This window comes from Bactrocera oleae, chromosome 5 (assembly GCF_042242935.1).
Source record: "Bactrocera oleae isolate idBacOlea1 chromosome 5, idBacOlea1, whole genome shotgun sequence".
In the NCBI taxonomy this organism is placed as follows: Eukaryota; Metazoa; Arthropoda; class Insecta; order Diptera; family Tephritidae; genus Bactrocera; species Bactrocera oleae.
Window position 1 is genome coordinate 44,722,812 of NC_091539.1, and position 22,349 is coordinate 44,745,160.

The window sequence follows — 22,349 nt, forward strand, 5'->3', positions numbered from 1 at the left end:
CTTCACATATATGCGGGCTAAGGAAAATATTGAACCGATTCAATTGACATTGAGACATAGTGTTATCAGGAAATGATTTTCACCGAATTTGAAATATATATTATATAATACACATTTGGATAAGTTTTGGTATAAGGTGAAACACTTCAAATACACTATTCATGCAAAGTTTAATTGCGTTATATTAATTGGTGCTTTGAATTTAAAATTGGGTTAAATGGGAAGTAGACGTGGTTGTGATCCCATTTCCCTCATTTTCACACTATAACATAGGTATGTCAGAAGAATGTTACACACCGAATTTAAATGAAATTGGCAATGAAATCGGTGGAGCAGATCCCGAGATATGTAATTGCACATAAATGTGGGCAATACCACGCCTATCATCCATTTTTGTTTAGTTTAGTTATGGCACTTTATACATTTTAGATTAATGGCGTTTTGTGGGCGTGGAGTGGTCCGATTACGACAAACTCGTCCTTAATTTTGTATCAAGGAACATGTGTACCAAGTTTCATTAAGGTATCTTAATTTTTACTCAAGTTACAGCTTGCACGCACAGGCGGACGAACGGACAGACAGTCACACGAATTTCCACTCGTCATCCTGATCATTTATACATACATAACCCTATTTGATACAACCAACCGCTAACTGAACACAACTATTATACTCTATAGCAACATGTTGTAAGATTATACTAACAAGGAAAACTCACATAAAAAAAGGTTACAATTGAAAAAAATTCTATATATATGTATAAACTTTTTAGGCATAATTACTTTATACACTTTGCTCGAAAACGAAATGTAATGTCATTTTAACGTATTTTTAATTTTATTTTAATTTGCGAAAAAGCTTTTCTCCATTATCTTTTCGACATTTTTATTTTCTTGAATTTTTAGGACAAAGCTGTGGTTATATCCCATCAGTGCTCATTATATGTACTTTTTGCTTTGTTTAACAAATAAAAATTTGTATAAGTCTTATTTTTATACACATATAAAATTCTGCTTGCACTTTACTGACCATTGCTGGTTATTTCACGGCACAGTTTCTGCAGTATCATGCAAGTTTCATATGTTGCGCCAGAAATGCGCTTTCTTTTACCCTAAGGACTCTGCATATACACATTTACTTGCCTCTCGGGGAATGTCACTCATACCACATGTGGTATCTACAATTATTGTCCACCCCATGTGCTCACAGCGATATGTTCTTAATAACCATACATGTATTTGTGTGGCTGTGGTTTTTACTTGTTTTGCTTTTGTTTTATTTGTTAGGCTCTGTAGTACGAAACATCCCAGCTTAAATCTGGCATATTTCCCTTTTTATAAATTGCGCACAAGCATGTTACATTTCATTCCGCCGTTTTTAATAAAATAAGAGTTTTAAATTTTTTAACCGAGAGCAACATGTTGCACAAGGTTATTACAGCCAATCTGATTTGCAACTTCTCTGCACGCTATTTTTGAGCTATGTTCCTTGCCAACAAAGTTATAAGTGAAAGCATCTACGAAATTATCCAGTTAAACCCAATATAGGAGAGTTTTGAATTACACATATGAATATTGCAGTATATTAATTTTAATATTCATTTGAGTTTATTTAATTTATATCAGCTGTTTTTTTTTTGTCCGGCACTCTCCAAGTTTTGCATATCTACGCTCAAAAAACTAAAATATTTTAAAAGAAAAAAATTATAAAGTGTTATATATTTAACATTTGTATATACGATACGAAAAAAAATGGGAATTTTCGTATTTTGAACAAAAAAATATAAATTTTTCTACAACGTTATCGCCTTCAAAGTAGTCCCCATTCGATATTATGCACTTATGCTTGCGCTTCTTCCAATTGACGAAACACTTCTCAAACTCGATTTTCGGGATAACCTTTAGCTCTCTTAGTGATCTATCTTGTAAAGCAACGGCCCTTTAAGATTCTCTTTATTTTTAGTAATACGAAAAAGTCACATGCAGCCATATCTGGCAAATATAGAGAATGAGGCATTGTTCCAGTATTGTTTGTGACCAAGAACTTACGAACAAATTCGTTGATCCATTTCTTTTAACAAGCGGCTGCTACAGACAAAGTAGCAATGAATACAGCTGAAAATTGTATCGTTATGTCATTGAAGGGTATGTATATCAACATAAGAGATAAAAAAATTGGCAATTGCACCGCTAGAATACGCGAATTTTTAATTTTAAAATTTCCGTTATTTTTTGAACATAACATACCTCGTATACTACTTAAATAACTCGTAAATGTCAACGATATCTCCCAGTTTAGTGCTAAAGACCTGTTCAAAATTTCAGATCGATTTCTCAAAACTAAAGTACTAGCTCGCTTTTATACAGAAATTGTTCAGAAGGGATCACTATAGCATATACCTGTCTTACAAACTGAATGATCAAAGTTTTTGTAAGGAATATTTTGTATTTGTTTCTCTTATAAAATCGGGATACAACATATTGTGATGGTATGTCTATAACTTATTACTTATATTCAGTTCTTCTGCTTTTTGTTTCGCTCGATGTTTAGGTTTGCTTACTTTTTGTAAGTCCATCTTTAGCAAAACAAGAAAAAACGTTAACTTCGGTTGCGCCGAAGCTAAAATACCCTTCACAAATACTAAGGCCCCTTACAAGAACTTAATTCCGAACGTTCAATTTGTATGGCAGCTATATGATATAGTGATCTGATCTGACCAATTTCTGTGGAGAATAATTTGTTGCCTTAAGCAATAACTCGTGCCTAATTTCGTGAAGATACCTCGTCAAAAAAAAAATTTCAATGCAAGCACTTTACTCCGATCGTTCAGTTAATATGGCAGCCATATGCTATAGTCGTCCGATCTATACAATTTCTTCGGAGATTAGATTAATGCCTCAAATAATAATACATGCCAAATTTCGTGAAGATACCTCGTCAAATGAAAGAGTTTTCCATACAAGCACTTCATTCCGATTGTTCAGTTTGTATGGCAGCTATATCCTATAGTGGTTCGATATCGGCCGTTCCGACAAATGAGCAGCTTCTTTGTAAGAAAAGGACAGGTGCAAAATTTCAGATCGATATCTCAAAAACCGACCTAGTTCGCATATATACAGATAGACGGACATGGCTAAATCAACTCAGTTTCCGACGTTTCCTTCTGGGTGTTACAAACTTCGTGGCAAAATTAAAATACCCTGTTCAGGGTATAAACATGTTTAAGAATTGTGAAAGCTTTTGGCACTGCAAAGCATTGGGAATTTATTATTCTTATCCGCTACTATTGAAAACATTCATGTGTGCATATGTCGCTTAGCAGTGTAATCTCATTAACACCTATGACCATTTGTCCGAGTTATAAACACTTAAGGGCATGAGTTGAATCGTCCTTCGCTATGCCCAGCACTTAATTGCATGCTATTGAAAAAGACTAAAACAACATAAGCAAAGCTCGCGATCCAAATGCGGTTTTATTTAATTTTTCTTTTCTTTTTTAACGGGTATTATTGACATAAGCACTTATGTATGTTCCTGAAGTGTTTTTTATTTTTTGTTTGCTTATGAAGAGTTTACAGAATGCACAGTTTACAAAGGAATTCCTAAGTTGCATTGAATGAAATCTAGCTAGTAATATGTTTTAGCTAAGAACCAGTAATTAATGAATTAAGCATTTTATAGGCATCATAAATGAGTGCACGTTCCACGAAGGTGTTTGACGCATCATAATTACAAACTTAATCACTATTTCAATGTTGTATAATCTTTTTCGGTCGAACTTGTGTTACAGATGCTATAATGACACAAAGTCGGATCTTCAAACCAGAAAAAATTAAGGAAGTAATTAATTTTTACATATGACTGAATTTCTTGAAATAATGTCTCGAATACACTTGACTTTTATGAAAAATATAATGTACAATACATTTTTAGAAATTCAAGTAATATATTCCTGTACAACTTCGACTAACCGAAACAGAGCAATGCGAGATAAACCGTCATTTACTCTCAAATATTCAACCACCGGCCTCCCATTCCACTTCTCGGTCTAAAAGCGCTCGTAAATTATTATACTCTGAACAGAGTATATTAAGTTTGTAACACCCATAAGGAAACTTCGGAGAGCATATAAATGATCAGCATGGCGAGCTGAGTAGATTTAGCCATGTCCGTCTATCTGTATATATGCGAACTAGGTCGGTTTTTGAGATATCGATCTGAAATTTAGCACACGTCCAATGAGCTGCTTTGTATGGCAGCTATATGCTATAGTGACTCGATTTGAACAATTTTTTTGGAGATTGCACTGTTATCTTGAACAATAACTCAAGCAAAATTTCGTGAAAACAAACTTCGACTTCGATTGGTCAGTTTTTACGGCAGCTATGTGCTATAGTACTCCGATATCGGCCGTTTCAACAAATGACTTTTTTTGGTGATAAAAGAACAGGTATATATCTTACAAACTTAGGGACTAGTTCGTACGACTCAGCTCGTCATCATATATATGTATATAAACTTTTTAGGGTCTCTGCCGTTTCCTTTTGGGTTTTACAAAAATCGTGGCAAACTTAAGATAAGAGTATAAAAATTGCTCAGATGACAAGTTTTTCATTATAAATATCAAATGCTTCCGATACAGTTATAGCATCAGTTGAAAATAAAAACTCATAAATCCCGACAACACTTCTACAATAATCAAAACAAACTAATTGCAATACTGCTATTTAACCAATAAAACAAGTTAATAAGAGCACCTACCAAGTTTTATTAAAATTGCAAATACATGTAAATTTATGTATGCAGCTACTATGACTACAGCAGATTATGATCCGTATACACTGCGCCCGACTATAATCACATTCTTGCAACAGTTTATCAAGCATTTACGCTTGTTAAGGGCTTGTAAGTAGTATTCATGCTGCCGACACACTTAATAATCTTCACAATATAATTGCATGCATTCAACGCAAAGAATCACACTCATCCGTCGATGTGAGCAACATGTGAGAAATTCATTATTTTACTTAAGCATTCAAGCAAACAGACAAACACACCAACCACAATATATTTTTTGCTCAATTCTTTTATATGTACATATTTTACATATGTACATGCATGTGAGGATATGTTTGTGCATTTGTATTTATGCATTTGCGCTTCTACCAGCCTGGATTGAAGCGACGATTAAATGTATTTTAATTTAAAATGTAATTAAGTTTGGTGCACCGCAGAAGTTTTTCACTTGCTAGGGAGTGCTAAAATCATACCTATGTATGTATGTAGCATATATACCAATGAAAACATATCAAATGTAAGTGTATGTACAAGTACTCGTATATGCGCGGGGACTGATAAAAGTTCGTGGCATTATTTTGTGACATAACGAAAATTCAAAGCCTACGGCAAATTTTCAAGTTCTTCTTCACTTAACTTAGGCTAATTATAATTTATCTAAGCATGTTAGCCACAGTTCAAAACAGGCGGAGATATTAGTGACTACCGTTAAATTTATTCTACACAATTTCATGTTTTTTAATCGGTTTTATAAAAATCGACAGACATACACGAAAAATTTCATATTTTCTTTCACAATTTCATTTCTTTAAATAAAATTAATGAATAGAAAACAGTAAAAATAAAGACAATCTGACATCACAATATTCCCTTACTTTCATGACGACACCAGCTAATATATTTGCTGTCAAAGTAAATTATTGGCTGCCATCTTATTCTAACTGTTTACGATTCGCCAAGCATTTCTTTTTTCGTCAAGAAATTCGAAAATTTTTTATTTCCGCTTCAAATAACAACTTAATAACTCCATGATTTTGCTCATGCCTTATTTGAGCGATCACAGAAATGGTGAATCGAAGACGGCTATTGATTGAGCACAGTGTAGACTGATTCCTTATAAGAACTTGATTTGGATCGGTCAGTTCCATGCCAAATTTGGTAAAGATATCTCGTTAAATGAAAGAACTTTCTATACAAGCACTAGATTCCGGTCGTTCAGTTTGTATGGCAGCTATATGCTGTAGTGGTCCGATATCGACGGTTCCGACAAAGCTGCTTCTTGGGGAGAAAAGGATGTATTCGAAATTTCAGATATCAAAAAAATTGAGGGAGATCCCATATATACAGACGAACGGATCTCCGACGTTTCTTTCTGAGTGTTACAAACTTCGTGGCAAACTTAATAAACCCTATTCAGGGTATAAAAAAATTTCAAATTCCCGCCTTATGCGATGCAAATGTTATATTATTACAATAAAACTGTAAATTAAGAAATAAATGTACCTACATTACGCCCCCCATATAAAGGTTCGTATTTTTTTTCATACAGATTTGTGTATAAGAATATATCAGCGCACATACAAATGAATATATACGCCTTGATATGTGTGAAATATACGTGCACATATCCACATATGTACATATCTACGTATGTATATGACTAACAACTTTGCAAACAATGCTAACATATGTACATTGTGAGATGTTTTCAGCTATGATAAAAAAGTACATAAGTGCTACAAAACTGTCATCATCATCTCCATCATTTCCAATGCAACGGTGACTGCAAGCGCGTCGCTTCTGTATTGAAGCAATTACTGCCGCCGCGCTCTTACTCTATATGCTAGGAATTTTTCATTCTTTGCAATTCACAGCATCATTTTTCTTTGTAAATATGCCACAGCTCATACTTTGCTGTACTCCTTTTTTCAGTAATTCATTTCTCGGCTAGCTTGTATACTTGCAGCATTTTTCAGCATTTTCTTTTCATTTTTAATCGCCATAAATCGTCATGGGCAACATTTTCAAAATAAAATGAAGGCATTCAGCGAACGCGCATACTTGATACAAACTCCCACCTGTAATCCTGTGAAATCATATATGTATGCACATGTGTATGTATACATGTTTTTGTATATGTAGCTATAAGCGCATGCAGGTTGTTTGGTTTGTTTTCGGTTCTCTTTTGCTGTCCATAATTCGTTTACCTTTACGTTACGTGTGTACGAATACTTAGCACCACGCTCGCCTAAGCGGATAAAGTACCGCTTTGGAATGCGTCGTACGGCGCACCTCTGATTGTAAAGTGCCACACTCTTAAATGCATACAAGTACTCGTATGTATGAAGTAAATGCCCATTACGGAAACGATTTAATTCAGAGTAAGTACATATGGGAAATATTTACATTTTTAAAGTGTTTAACTTATGTATATTTGTCATGATCAGTAATAATCTCTCAAACCGCTAACCTAACCTGAAAAAATATGGCATATACGAGTACACCCTTTTGGTTGACCGTTAAAGCCAACTTTCTAAGTATGTGTAATCGGAAGACAACTTGCGTCATAAATATATATTACAAACTTCATCAGTTTATTTGGCATTGCAATTCAGACCGTTCAGATAATACAATTGGCTTGTTGCATGGCATTTTTAATGCCAACATATAATATAAAATTTTTAGAAACATTAAGTATCCCTGTTCTACGCTTTCTAAGCCAAACAGACAAAAGTTTTTTCACACAAGCGTCAAATATCCGTCAAACGTAATGGAAAAAATTAACTGTTTCACTTATGTTGGTAATTTCGATTTTACAAATGGTTTAAATTCTAAGAAAAATTACGAGTTTTGTTGCTGTAGGATTGGAAATAATTGAAAAACAGAAGAGGAAGACACCCACTTAACCATAAGTGAAACTTATTTCCATAGATTATGTCTCATGTTGAACAACGCTAACATTATTTGTCTCTACAAGCCACGTTTATAACGGTTATTTATTGAAATATTAGATAACATAGATAGATAAGAAGTGAAACTCTTTTACTACTCTATCACTTTTGATGATATAATAGATAGGTGTGTCGTCAGACATCCAGGTAGAGTGGACGAACCTAGGCTTTTCGGAGGCCCAATGTGAAACCGCCGGGACTAAAATCTCCTCACTCTACAAGGTTCTCTCTGAACCACCCCTTGCTTCTGATGAAGTTCATCAAAATAAAAATTTGATTTGTTTAACCTCCGAGACATCGTCAAGAAACCCTCAACCGATAGTTGCGATTATTTTCTTATGCAAAGTAATCACATAGAAGATATTTTATAGTCTCTTCTTCTTCTACCTATTGACAGCTTTTACAATAGTCATTGTATGGTATTCCCAGTCTGCTGGCATATTTTCCAATTAAACAATGACCTGTTAACACTAAGAGTTTTCATGTCATTCCTTTTTATTTTTAATAGTCGGCATGTGCGGCCCATATTCTATTCATGCCACGTTTGCCTGTTTGTTGATCAAATTAGTTTGGACCCATCCGTATAGATTCCTATCCCTGTTTCTCTGTCCATCTCGCCCCTTTCCCATTCTCCTCTGGAAGGGAAGGCAATATTTGTAACCGAGTTGATTCTATTAGAATTCGAAAACTCGATTTCACTGATTTATTTACCATATTTAAACGGTTTGGTTCCCCTAAAAGGTTCCTGCCTAAAATTTCTTCCTTGCTTTCTCTCGTATTGACAGCCCGATATCATTGATTAATGATGGCATAACTTCGGGAATTCTATTTTGTTATATACCTTTTACTTACACTTTATTAAACAAAGATTCATGCTCTCTGAAATAAAATAAAAAATAGAATCTTAATGTATTTACATATTACTTGCTAGTAAGATCTTTCCGTTTTTGTCGCAAAATGACGGACTTGCAAAAAATTGTTAAATTTTTACTTCAAAAATGAAAATATGAAATATATATATATGTATATACAATATAATAATAAAAATGTATATAAAAATTTCAAAATATCAACAAAAATCTTACGTAATTTACCAGATAATATTAACAGGAAGCTACAGTTAAATCTCCAATGAATACCTGTACAGTTTCCGAGTACCCTCCTCCCCCAACATGAAAAATGCGATTTTGACTAATCTGAACACTTCAAGACTTCAGCGGATTGAACAGGTAAAAAACATTTTCCACTATTCTACCAATTGAATAATGCTTTTAAAACCAACTTTGTATTTTGAACCAACAAAGAGTACGATTTTTTTAAAGTCCTTGGCTGGCCTAAAAATGGCCGCTTAAATGAAAACACAATTGTTTTGCAAAATTCAGTCTTATTATTGAACATAAAGATCCATATACCGATTATAGCGGTATTAATATTCTTTTACCTATTATCTATTATCAAAAAGTTAAACTAATATTCAGATTCGCCTGAAATAAGCGTTTCTTAATACTTGCTTGCTTGGAAATACCTTCCTACTAATTGTCTAACTCCATTCAGCACAGAACCAAAAAAGTCATGGATATAAGTATGTATCTAAATGCATATATATGTAACTAACGAGGGTGCGAGAGGCCTCCACGAATCACACATAAATCAAATCATCAACTGCCAACTAGAAACTCAAAATCAAAGCGTTGCAATAACAACTAAAAACGTACAACAACACCTTTTGCTGACATGACTGCAAATGACATTGAAAGAAATATAAATGTGGGTATGTATGTACATTTAATTTTATATATTTGTGTGATTGTGCAGGTTGCAAGAGCAGCAAAGCGTTAAAAATTGCTGTCATAAATTAATGAGAAAGTTCGCAAGCAATCAAACAAGTGAACTCCTCATACACACACACACACACGCAAACCGTCGCGCACTTGCTCACTTGCAAACTAACTAACAAACAAACAATAAGAGCACATCAAGTGACAGACACAAATGAAGGCGAGTAAAAATTGGATTGAAATTTCAGAATTGCATCATTACTCATTTACAGATGCCGCCGCAACGTAGTCATTCCCGTCGCCTACTCCTCTATTCACCGCCACTTATCGCACTCACAATTCAAATTGTTTTGCTGTCACAGGACATCAATCGCTCCATAACGCGTCACTATTTGCAGCAAATGCAACGTCTCTGCATAAATGCGGTGTGCGTGTCGAGTGCGATGCACTCAACCGTTTGTAATGGTTGCTCATGCGCCCCGTAAATCAAATCTTTAGTACTGAAGAGAGCCCCACCTTTTTTGTGTGCAGTTCAAACCATTTATGAGTTGAATTAAATTTAATTTCAGCAATTTTCGTTTTCAATATACCTAATTCCAACTTTCCATTTAAATTCATGCTCTTGTCTGAATTATGGCAAGTTGCCTGATGTGCACAGCGAATATTCAACAAAAGTTAGGTTAGGTTAAGTTATACTAGCCATGGACCTACTGGTCTTTAGTAATTACAGATTTAGGTTTAATTTAATTTGAGATGAAGTACTCGTCATACAGGACGTCAACGCTTTTTGCGAACTTTAAGAGCTTTAGGAGCGACTTGATATCTAATTTCGATACTACCTCTCTGACGCATTGCGATGTGAGAGTATTACTTTAATTTCCGCTTGACTATCGACGTATATATTGATCTTCTTTATATTGTTTCCTGCCTTGTTAGTTATCTCAGCCGCTTTCCTGACCGCAAAGACTTCCAACTGTAAGATACTGCAGTATTCAGGTAGCTTGAAGGGTCGACTGAGATCCAGCTCCGAGCAATATATTCCGGCTCCCTCTCCATTTGTCATTTTTGATCCGTCTACCTACTTGTAGATGTTGTAAGTTCCGCTGGCCAAATATTTTATCAACCAACCCTCTACTTATTGAGCTACGCCCGAATCATTCATTGTGGAATATTCCATCGTTCGTTTTTGTAATAGCATACTACATGGACCGAAAAGTAGCAATGAGAGAATGTTTTTTTAAATGAAAATTTGGTTTTAGTCTGCATCTAGACGAATTCATTTGTTGTAACAGTCGTAAAACCTTTCGATACCGGTTCGATAGAGTGAAGCTTCAAGGCCTACAAAATAGTTGTTTGATTCCATCTTCACCTCCCTATTTCGGGAAAATCTTTTTCCAGCAAGCCACGTTTTGAATCAGGGACAGAGAAAGTAGGAATCCTAATCTGGCAAATATGATGAGAGGTCGTCTAGTGCATAGCGCGAATTCTTCAATTTATCGAATGTATCACACGCTGAATGAAGTTGTTACAATTGCAAAATAATATGACTTACGCATTCCTTAAAGTTTCCAATGATGTTAACTAAATAACTCAATTTCATTTACAGTTCCCGCAACACCATTTCAGCAGTTTCGGCCTGAAAACGATTAAGTTAGATTATCTAAAAGTAAGGCTCTAAGGACAGTCTTGTCAAGAGCTTTGCAGACCATGTATTAAAAAGGTAGAGCCGAGATAAGAGACCATACGTGTGAAAACTATATTTATTTAATATCTTAATTTTAATATTTGCTCTTTAACGGGTGGAACAATCACACATAAATATATTATCTAGCGATTTCGACTATATACACAATTTGTTTTTTTGAACTTTTCGTTTTTTGAAGAAAGTCAGTGGGCTCTATCAGCCTTATGCTAAAAGACTGAGGGTTTTGCAAAAACTGAGAGCTAATGCTATGTTAACTTTAACGATAGATTTGGGTCGCTGGAAACTTGTCTCTCTACCAAAACAAAACATATTTTGGGCATATAAACAGTCAATTGGGGTTTTAACGGAAAGAAGTGGCGTTCCCATATTGACTTAAAGGAAGCATGCTTTGAAAGTGGTACATTAAATAAGAGCATTTGTTTTATGAGTTCAGAATATCCGTTACAAATTTTGTAAAATGTATGCTTTTAAAAATTACCAATCTTGCAACGTGTGTTAATCTATCTAATTATGTGTTCGTTTTGCTAGAATCCAGCACAAATAATTATATGATAAATGCGCAACTAATTAATTTCACAAAAGTTTACCTGTATTTAAAAATGCCGTTTTCAGCTAAAATCGAATGTCCTAAAATGTCAGGAAAGCAATGGCTACAAGCGTTTTATGCTGCCACTACTATCCTCGAAACTCAGCTATGGTATAGAATGAACGGTACAGCCACTTCTAGTATTTGTTGTTATTTAGTAGTCATTGCTGTTGGCTATTAGCTGTTGCGTGTACGACCCGATTAACACACTGCCACGATGGCAACGGAAACGTGACGATCATATAAATCACCAAATTGACATTTGTCGCCGGCGAACACATACGCAGATACTAACCTTCCACCTGGATGGCAAATACAGTATACAGTTGCGGCAAACACTTTGAAATGCCGCCAGCAATTGTGGAAACTTCGGACAATGAAGCAACAAACAGCAGCATGTTAAGCAGTGAACACAATAACAAGAGAACTATAGCCAAGGCAACAGCAATGTCAAGCGTTTACGGCAATAAATGGAAACTGTCAACTGCAAATATTTATGTAGAGCCACAAGCTCCCAGTATCAGTCGAAGGTCAGTCAGTCAATCTGTCAGCCATTTAACCAGTAAGTAATTCATATAGTTAGCGCTAGTCGAAACTGACATTTTGTTGGACTGAACTATGGCCTCTGTTGGTCCGTTTGTGGTGATTCTCAGCGATTGTCAGAAGGATTAAACGATACAGTTTTACATTTGCAGGCGAATATACATACATACACTACTCATATATACATTTGGCGGCGATTAATGTTAGGTTGATGGCTTATAAGCATACATACATATATACTTACGTTTTACCACGAACAACAAAAACAGAATCAGTAACAATTTATTGGGGGAAGCAACAATGAACCGCCGGCAATAACAATGACAACAAGAGCCGTGTGGATGACACATACATATGTACATGGCTGAAATAGTGTCACATAAATCTCGCAGACGCAAAAATTTACTGCTTATAATAGTTTTTCAATCACTTGCAAATTTACAGATCGATATCTTCAAAAGTGTGCGGTTAGTTCGCGTATATACAGACAGACGGACATAGTTAAATCGACCTAGGTCGTACTGCCGAACATTTATATATGTTATATATTTTATAGGGTATCCGCCATTTTCTTTTGGGCTTTACAAACATCGTGGCAAACTTAATATACCCTGTTCAGGGTATAAAAATGATAGCGCCAATAAATCAATTTGTTATTCGGCATTAAAATTGGTGAGTAAACGTGGTCCGCCCACATTTAGGAAACTGTTCGACCAGTTTGAACCAAAATGGATAACAACCACGCCTCATTTACATATAACACAGCCAATTATAGTCCCTTATAGTATTTCATTTTGCATATGCATAAATCAAACTTCTATAAATTACCTTAATAAAATGAAGAGTATCCTCTAATCCTGATTATAATAACCCCCAGCGCCATAACAATAATATAAACATTTACTTTTTGAACTTTTTGTTGCCACTATATCGTATATATCTTGCAATATTTAACATATCCTTCAATGAATTACGCTTGCTTCTTATACTACAGTTAATAATTATTGTTTAAATGATTATAAACTGCAACCTCCAAGTACACTGCTCCATCCGGGTAAATAATGATACACTCTAATACAACACACCATACCTTGGAACACAACTCACACTCACAACATATACGACCACACTACACAGGATGTCACCACACACCATCAACAACAAAAAAGGGATTGCATCATCGATACGACACATTTCGTTTCGCCAACGGGCTTGAGCGCCGCATCATATCATTCGTTACATTGCACAATTCGACAGCTAATTCGATCGACATCGTTCCGCCGCGTCGACTCTTAACGATTCTGCGCGATACACGCTTCAATTGTACATCAAACTCTTTTCTTTTATAATTAATTATTTTTTATAATAACAGATGTCAATAATAAACTTGTTTATACATATACGAAACACATCGCTTTTTATATCACGCGATTTTAAATACAGTGTAAATATCTTTATAGGTGTTAATGTCTAGGTGGCGTTCTCCAAGATAAGAGACACACATTTATTCAATTATCTGTATTTACGCTAATCAAATCAGTTCAGGTCTTCTCCTAGCCACGATACACCAAATCTAGTCATTTTTTACTTCTGACTTTAAGTAAGGCAATTTAAAGTTTTGTAAGTTAGTATGCAACCCTTTTGCTGATATTTAAACTTTTAAATTTCCAGAACATAATAAGTATATTAAGTTTTTAACTATATTCGTGCGGTTTGCCAAGAGATGACGTAACTTGATAAATCTTCCGATCATGTGAAGGAAACTTTGCGTCTGAAAAAGTGTTATGTTCTTCCTCATTACTTCAATATAAAGAAAACGTCAGCGAAAGTCATCGTATTTTGGTGGAAGTTTATAGTGAATATGCTATAGTTGAGCGAACGTGCTAAAAGAGGTGATTTTAGGTTTGAAGCTGAGATAAGATGAGAAACCTCAAGCGAGCTCTTCATCAAGGAAGATTATTGCCAAATTCAAAAAAAGCTTGCAGCAACTTTGGGAATCACTCGAGCAGTCATTTCAAAATATTTAGAAGCAGCCGGATACACTCTAAAGCAAGGTTATAGTGTGATTTATGAATTGAAGCCAAGCGACGTTAGAAAACGATTGGGCATGTCGGAAATGTTGCTTGAACGCTATAAAAACGTTTTAGCATCGATTACGACAGCCATAACCAACCGCAAAAAATCATATATCAAACCTCGCTAACCAGCCAAATAAAGGGCTAAGTCGAATATCCATGACGCCAAGGTAATGCTCTGCATTTGGTTATATCAGAATGGCGTGCTGTAATATGAAACGCTACCGACAACAACTCATGAAATTGAAACGAGCTCTTGTCCGGAATTCGATAAACACGCGGTAATAATTTTCCATCCTGACAACGATCGGCCTCATGTTGCAAGATCAGTTAAAAACTAGTTGGAAAACAGCGCCTGGAAAGTTTTGCCCCACCCTCCTTACAGCCCAGGTCTTGCCCCTTTTGACTACCAATTCCGATTGATGCAGAACGCTTTCACTGGAATACGGTTCTTAAAAAAACAGATTATCAAAAATTTGTTAAATTCATTCTTGGCCAGCGCAGTTCTTTGGTTATTGAAACCTCAAAACGAATATACTTGTAGTTATAGATTATAGAATAAATTTACAAATAAATCAAAAAATTTAACTATTACTTTTATTATTTAAAAAATTATTAAAAGGTAGTTTTTTTACAATATATCAGGGAATTTATTATTTGATTAGATAATAAAGGTCAGATCTACCTTTTTTTTGCAAAATTTCCCAGAATGTTCCATATTAAACTTCCATCGATTTTCAATATCCATTTATCATTCTATACAAAAACTCTCATGTAGTTTTCCGGCGAGTGAGGCGTCGCGGGTTATTTGATTCCTTTTACTTTAAAAACTTTTTGTTTTTCTAGCCAGTGCTACAGCAAATTCACTAAAAGGATGAATAGCGATAGGAAAGTTTATCAATCTGTAAAACGTTTTCAAAAACGTGCCTCAAATTAAAATTCGAATAGAATGTTTTGGCAACATGGTATATGTATAGAAATGACGGTGTTAATGTAATAGCCACAGCATGAAGAAGACAACAATAGCTAAAAATTAAAAAGTCAACAAACAACTTGCTTACACCGACAGCATCGTTAATGGCGTAGGCATATTGAAGAGACAGAGCAAGTACCGTTTGAAAGGGCACCTGTTAAAAGCGCAAAAACAATCAACTCAAACAACACAGCAACAAGCAAATAAAAAACACATAAACAAGTCGCTCTTAACAGCTTTGAAATGCATTGTAGCACCGTTAACACAATTGTATTTTCACTTCGTTTAAGCATTTAATGAGTGGCAAGCGGAACTACAAACGTTACGTAACTTGGGGCATTACAAACGATACACGAATACCTCATTTCAGTGATGAAAACTAAGCGAAACGTTCCGTAAAGAAAATGTCATTTGAAAAAGTGTATTTTACATGTAATGTTGTTAGTAGATTTAAGCGAAATCGTTGAGGAATAGCTATATAACAAATACTCATTAATGAGGTGCTATGACGTCAGTTAACCCAACAACTACATTTAGAACAAATGCAGGACAAACACTTGTTTGCAAAACATGCCGTAAGGCAAAAATGCAAACATGGTTGTTGCTTATGCTAACTCATAACAAGATGCGAGATTACTTTTGTTTATGCACCACACTAGCATCTTGCATACTTTTACACCTAGTATTGCACCGTGGCATCAAAGCATGACAAATTATTCAGAAAAACATATTTCTGTATTCATTGATATTAATTACAAGCAGGTTATACATATGTACATGTACATATACCTTGAATTTTGCTGAAGAGAATTTTATATAAGGCTAAGTTTGCGATCTACTGAACTGTGGGCACTCTCTTGTACAAGTAAGAATATGGTATAATGAATATATATTAAACTAGCTTAACTCGACCTAAGTTAATGGTTACAATTTGAGTTTTTTTTTTTTGGACAACTTAATTAAGTTTTGAAGTTTTATTTTATTGCAAGCAATACAGCATTGGAAGCTACAATTTCGATAGATTAGAGTAAAGTATGTGGCCTGATATTTACTACATCTCTAAAACCCATTTGACTTGACTAATTTTACTTATTGTTATAGTAATATTTCGGTGTTATATAATTATATGTATATTAGTGGGTATTCTCGTCTAGAGGGCTAAAATTTGTGTATTTTTGAGGCTCGTTAATTTTCGATAAATATTTTTACTATCCATTTTTATCATATATACAATTATATTTTCAGAGTTAAAAAATTAATTCAATGGGAAAAAATAAATTTCACCAAGCGGCACATTATTGAAGTAAATAGTGAAAAAGGGTGTATCCAGCTTTTATTTTTTCTGTCAGTTTTTAACTTCTCCGAATTTTTTAAAAATAAAAAAATGTTTGATGTTTTTCACTACAAAATGCAATTTGCTCTATTTGAGGAAAGTGTAAAATATGTACTATAAATTAGTGTTACTCATACGCCACAGTGTACAAAAGATAAATACGAGAAAACTTGGAATATTTAATATACATCAAGTTTGCATCAAGCAACGCGGTAAGTTTGCAAAAGTACCAGACATCTAACGCAAAATAAATCAAAATTCTTGTAAAACTTTATGTTAATATATATATAATAATTTACATATGCAGTATATCTGAATCAGGTAGTTCATAATTTTACGAATTTTAATGTTGAGGCAGAATTCTGCCCCAAGTTGTTAAACGGTAAACCAGTTTGATATGGTTTTACGTATGCATATGTGAACTACAAATGCACTTTATTATTACTATTTTACTTCCTTACCGCAATTTCTGGCGTGGTTGTTGAATAGGTTTGCAAGTAACACAAATTAAATACTCATTTTAGGCTTAGCATTTGAGTTTGTCAACTGGTTTCGTATTTTCTACTGCACATTTGACAAACTTATACAAAACACGAAGTAATAAAGGCATTTAAAGAGGGAAGTTACAAAACATCAGGCGCGTGATGACATAGAATTTAAAAGAGGTGCGAAGGTCTGAAATTAATCGGCTAAATCAACGTGTGGAGCTTTTCTATATACTAGAATAAAGACATTCGTTATATATTGTATATGGGTGCTTGATATACACATATCCAACAGCCGATATCGTCTATTTTCGGCACCAAAATACAGTGTTCTCAAGATAATAGGATAACTTCATTGACAATGACAGATCGAAAGTCATTATATGGGGCTAAGATAGTTGTAACAAAACGACACATTATTATCAAAAATGCTCACTACGGTTTATTAGAATATCTTACAAATTATTCTACTTTTTCGGTATAAAGTTGTCACACACAATAAAAATAGTTGAGTGTGGGCAAATATTAGAAGGATTACATGTGCTAATCCAATATCTTCATGTGAGGTTTAATTTGCATATTGTAAGATAAAAGAATCTGCTGTAGAATAAATTATTGTTATATGAGAAGTCGACGTAGTTGTAGTCCGATTTCACCCATCTCAAACTGTAACATAAGGATTTCAAGCGACTTTTATTTAACAAAAGTTGGTTAATATAACTTTATTAGTTAGTGAGATTATGTACTTAATCTATAGAGTCACGAACTTCAACATCATTGAAGTATGATGAAATACTGTTTGAAAGTACCAACGTTAAAAATAATATCGTCTCAACTAGTAATTTCACTATTGACACTACCTTAGTTGCGCGAGACTTATGTATCTTTACCTTGAAATGTGCTAATAAGTTTACATAAGTATAAAGGGAGAGAACTTAATAGAAATCTCTTTGAAGTCGCTTTCGTAACAATACCCTAAATAGGGTATATTAAGTTTACCACGACATTAGTAACGTCTAAACGTCAGAGACTCTATAAATATACACACATACATATATATGGTAAATGATTAGCGCGACGAGTTGAGTCGATTTAGCCATGTCCGTTTGTCTGTCCGTCCTTCTGTCTTTATATACGCGAACTAGTCCCTCAGTTTTAGCCTTAGTCAGATATCGATTTGAAATTTTGCGCACGTCTCACATCTTTGTCGAAACTGCCGATATCGAAAAACTGTAGCATATAGCTGCTATTTAAACTGAACGATCCAACTGAAGTATTTGTATTGAAAAATTTGGCACAGATTATTATCCAAAGCATCGCTACAATCAACGAGGAAATTGTATAGATCGGGTAGCTACATGCTATACAACAGACCGATCAAAATGAATTTCTTGTGCGGGATCTTCTGTATTCAGGAAGGGTATTATAGCCTCGAACTTAACGTTTTTTCTTATTAAACTAGTTTTAGAATTAACGACGCTAATACTTATATGCATAATAGATAATATCTTTACATGCTTCTTTCAATACGGACTCGCAGCAGAAAGTTGATGAAAGCCATGGATATATACCACAAATTTTGCGTAACTATTGTACTTACTTCGGTTTTTATTTGGCTAAGCAACATTTTTCATAGAGAGTGTTACTCCTTACCGCGACATCTCTACGTAAAATTTCGCACAACAACGAATGGAAGGCAATTACGGCGACATCTAATGGGGAATCGCAAAATTATTTTGATATAACAAGTCTATTGTGAATTTAAAAAGATGAAAGTTTCTGGTTCACGATAAAAGTTCATATTAAAATCCAATGACGTTAAATATTTTTGATTATTATAAATGTTGCAATACTCAATTTTTTTTTGCAAGTACCACCCACCGTCAAACCTCCTAAAACTTCAAGTTATGTTTTCAATATTTTTTGTAAATCCCTATATTTTTTTCAATAAAAAATAAATTATAACAAAGCTCTCATTTTTCAAATGCACAGCATATGATGACAGCATATCATATATTTCCAAATATAATTAGCACAAAAATAATAATTTTAGGCAAACAAGAAACTTTGTGAGTAAAAAATCAAATTGATATAAAACATTGCGAAGAGTACCATAAACACACAGGATCATTTCTTCTTTGCGTCCTTTAAACCGGCGCCCGCATTAAATTTGAAGAATATTATATCGCCATCTTCGACAACATAATTACGTCCCTGTTGACGATATTTGCCAGCGGATTTAGCTGCAGCTTCTGAACCCTCTTCCTTAAAGTCGTGGAAGTGCATTACCTCAGCCATGATGAAACCTTTCTCGAAATCTGTATGAATCCGGCCAGCGCCTTGTGGGGCTTTGGTACCTTTCTAGAAAAAAAATTAAGTAATATATACATGGTAATTCCTCCATTAACATATAATATAAATTGTGTGTTTGACATATTACCTGAATTGTCCATGCTTTGACTTCGTCTACTCCGGCAGTGAAAAAATACTCGAGCTGTAAAGCTTTGTAGCCTGTTACAATGATTTTATCTAACTGACTTTTACATTTAACTTCTTCTTCATACTCCTTCCGCTCCAGATCATCCTTTTCAGCTAAGGTTTGTTCAAAAGCTCCAGAAAAGGGGATAATTATTGCGCCGGGATCGTGTTTATCCACCCACTCTTTAATTTTAGGCAACCACTTGTTCTTTTTACGTATAAAATCTTTTTCTGATAAATTTACCAGATAAATCACTGGCTTAGTTGTAAGGAACAGATATTTATTTAGAGTTTCAATCTGGTAGAAAAATTAAAAAATAAAATCCATTATATAAAAAAAGATGTAAAAAAAATTTTTCGGAGCTTACATCATGTGCATTCCAATCAGCAAATCGTAGTTGTTTTTTCTCATCCACTAAAACGCCTTTAATTTTTAACATTGAATCATATTCGGGTTTGAGCTTTTTATCTCCACCCCTCGCAACTACTTTTTCTAATTTATCTAAATTCTGCATAAGCTTTTCTTCATCTTTAAGTCGTAACTCCTCTGAAATGATATCTAAATCACGCACTGGATTTACTTCTCCTTCAACGTGTGTAACATCAGGATCTTCGAAAGCACGACATAAGTGGAAAATAGCATCACATGCGCTTATATGTGACAAGAAAGCATTACCAAGACCCTGACCTTCAGATGCGCCCTTCACCAGACCGGCAATATCTACGACATTGAGGTAGGCAGGCACTTTCCTAAAAACAAAGTCATATATGAGAATGTGAAGAAAACAAGTGGTAAAAATCTTTAAATTATACTTACGAAGCTGGCTTATGATAATCACATAGAAAATCGAAGCGCTCATCAGGCACTGGTACCCTACGTACTGAAATAAGAAAATCACTATTAACGCGAATTTCAACAAGTGGCGTCACAAAATTTTAACAGACTCAGTGTACTTAAATACTACTTTGCAATCATAATTGATACATCTGAATAATAACGAGACTAGTTGCATCTTTGTTTTTTCATTTAAAACAGGTTTTTATTATAATACTAATCTCCAATGGACTATCGCTAGTGGTAATGCACTTGAATGTGGCCAATCATTGCAATTTTCTATAATTTCCTGCAATTTTAAAATGTCCACAGGCAATAATGGCCGTTTCGAAGACGATTATCATTTACCATACCCAAGCCAACTTTATAGTTTGCTCTCTTTTTATATCATGGCAAGTATGTCCATTGGTAGACATTTTAACGAAATCTTTAAAATTTTTGCACAACGGCGAAGCAATTTGCATATGAAATTACCAACGCCCATTATTGCTTATTTTACTTGTTTCATTTATACTAAACCAAAGCTACGGGTTTGAAGGATTGGTTAATATCCCTCAACACAGTGGCCAACGGCAGCGCAACTAGTCGTAGAAACGTGTTTTCGCAGGCTCTATGTGAAATAATTTTGTTCACTAAATTACCATAATTTTATACTGTTTTCCAATAGCCAAATTGGCTATCTGGAGAAAATAGTAAAAATATAGGAAGCTTGCCAGCAGAACTGAGGAAAAGTGGAGTTTGACGCACCTTCATTTGACCTTTCAGCAGACTACAATGATCTGTACAATTCAGTCATGTGGTGCTATCCTGGCAGCACACAGGTTAATAACCAATGCTATTAAAATCTAAATTATCAGAATTATATATGAATATACAAAAAATGTTATCCCATAATTGTGTCCAAAGGGGTATGTTATCAGCTCTACGAGATATTCGTACACAAAAATGGTAGAACAAAATTTAAAATTTAATGCACGTCAAAATAAATATTATTGGGATACTTATTCTCATTTGGATCGATGGTACAGAAAGGGAAGTTTTCCGCCGGCGCAGCACTCTTAGTGAGTACGTTGAAGAAAGTTGACTTGCCCACATTAGGCACACCTACAATACCGATGCGTAAGTTAGTGCCAATACGACCAATTAGTGGTTTGCGTTCGGGCTCTTCTTGCTTTTTAGGTGGCATAGTGCACTTTTATTTGTCTGCAAATTAATACAATATTCATTAGCAGATAGGTACTATTAATGTTTATATATTTTTATCTATTTATGGTAAGTATTTGTTTCGTTGGCAGCAACATATTAGAGTGGTAAGGAATGTGTGTAGTTGTTTCATTCGAGCACATAACCTCAACGTGGAGAATATAAACTTACCTCTTTGAGTTCACGCAATCTCGATTGAGCAAATTAAAAGTAATTTTTTGCGTATTATCACAAAAACCGTATTATTTTAATATAATTCACCAATTCACTTGGAAATTAGTTTTATTTTACGATCCAGCCGGCAAGGAATCAATACGGTCGCACACATGCACGTAGAGAGACGTCAGCTGTCAAGTCAAGCCCGGAGTTGTGACGGGTCATCATTGTGAATGCAACGTATGTCATTCACAATAACCAATACTTTAAAAAATATTTTATGCAGTAAATAGCATAATTTTTATTTTAATTCACTTTTATTATTTTATATACACAATTTCATTCTTAAGTCGGTTATGCATAACCATAAAACAGCACATAAAAAATTTGCAAAATCTATTACTAAGAAGTCACATTTCTATACTCAGTGATACTTTTCACAAAGATTAGG

General features: G+C 34.4%; 1 protein-coding gene across 2 annotated transcripts; it reads right to left on the minus strand.

Moving 5' to 3' along the window:
- Positions 1-19,199: 19,199 nt before the first annotated feature.
- LOC106624752 (obg-like ATPase 1) lies at positions 19,200-22,102 on the minus strand. 2 transcript variants are annotated; one of them, XM_014244523.3, is made up of 6 exons: positions 21,914-22,102; positions 21,545-21,742; positions 20,522-20,582; positions 20,073-20,454; positions 19,667-20,002; positions 19,200-19,587 (listed from the first exon to the last, which is right to left on the minus strand). In XM_014244523.3, exons 2-6 carry the CDS (start codon positions 21,723-21,725, stop codon positions 19,354-19,356), a joined length of 1,194 nt encoding a protein of 397 aa, XP_014099998.1. In that variant the 5' UTR covers positions 21,726-21,742; positions 21,914-22,102; the 3' UTR covers positions 19,200-19,353. The 2 variants fall into 2 exon arrangements, with proteins under 2 accessions (XP_014099998.1, XP_069965651.1); XM_070109550.1 differs by having other exon boundaries at positions 20,522-20,578; positions 21,541-21,742.
- Positions 22,103-22,349: the final 247 nt, after the last annotated feature.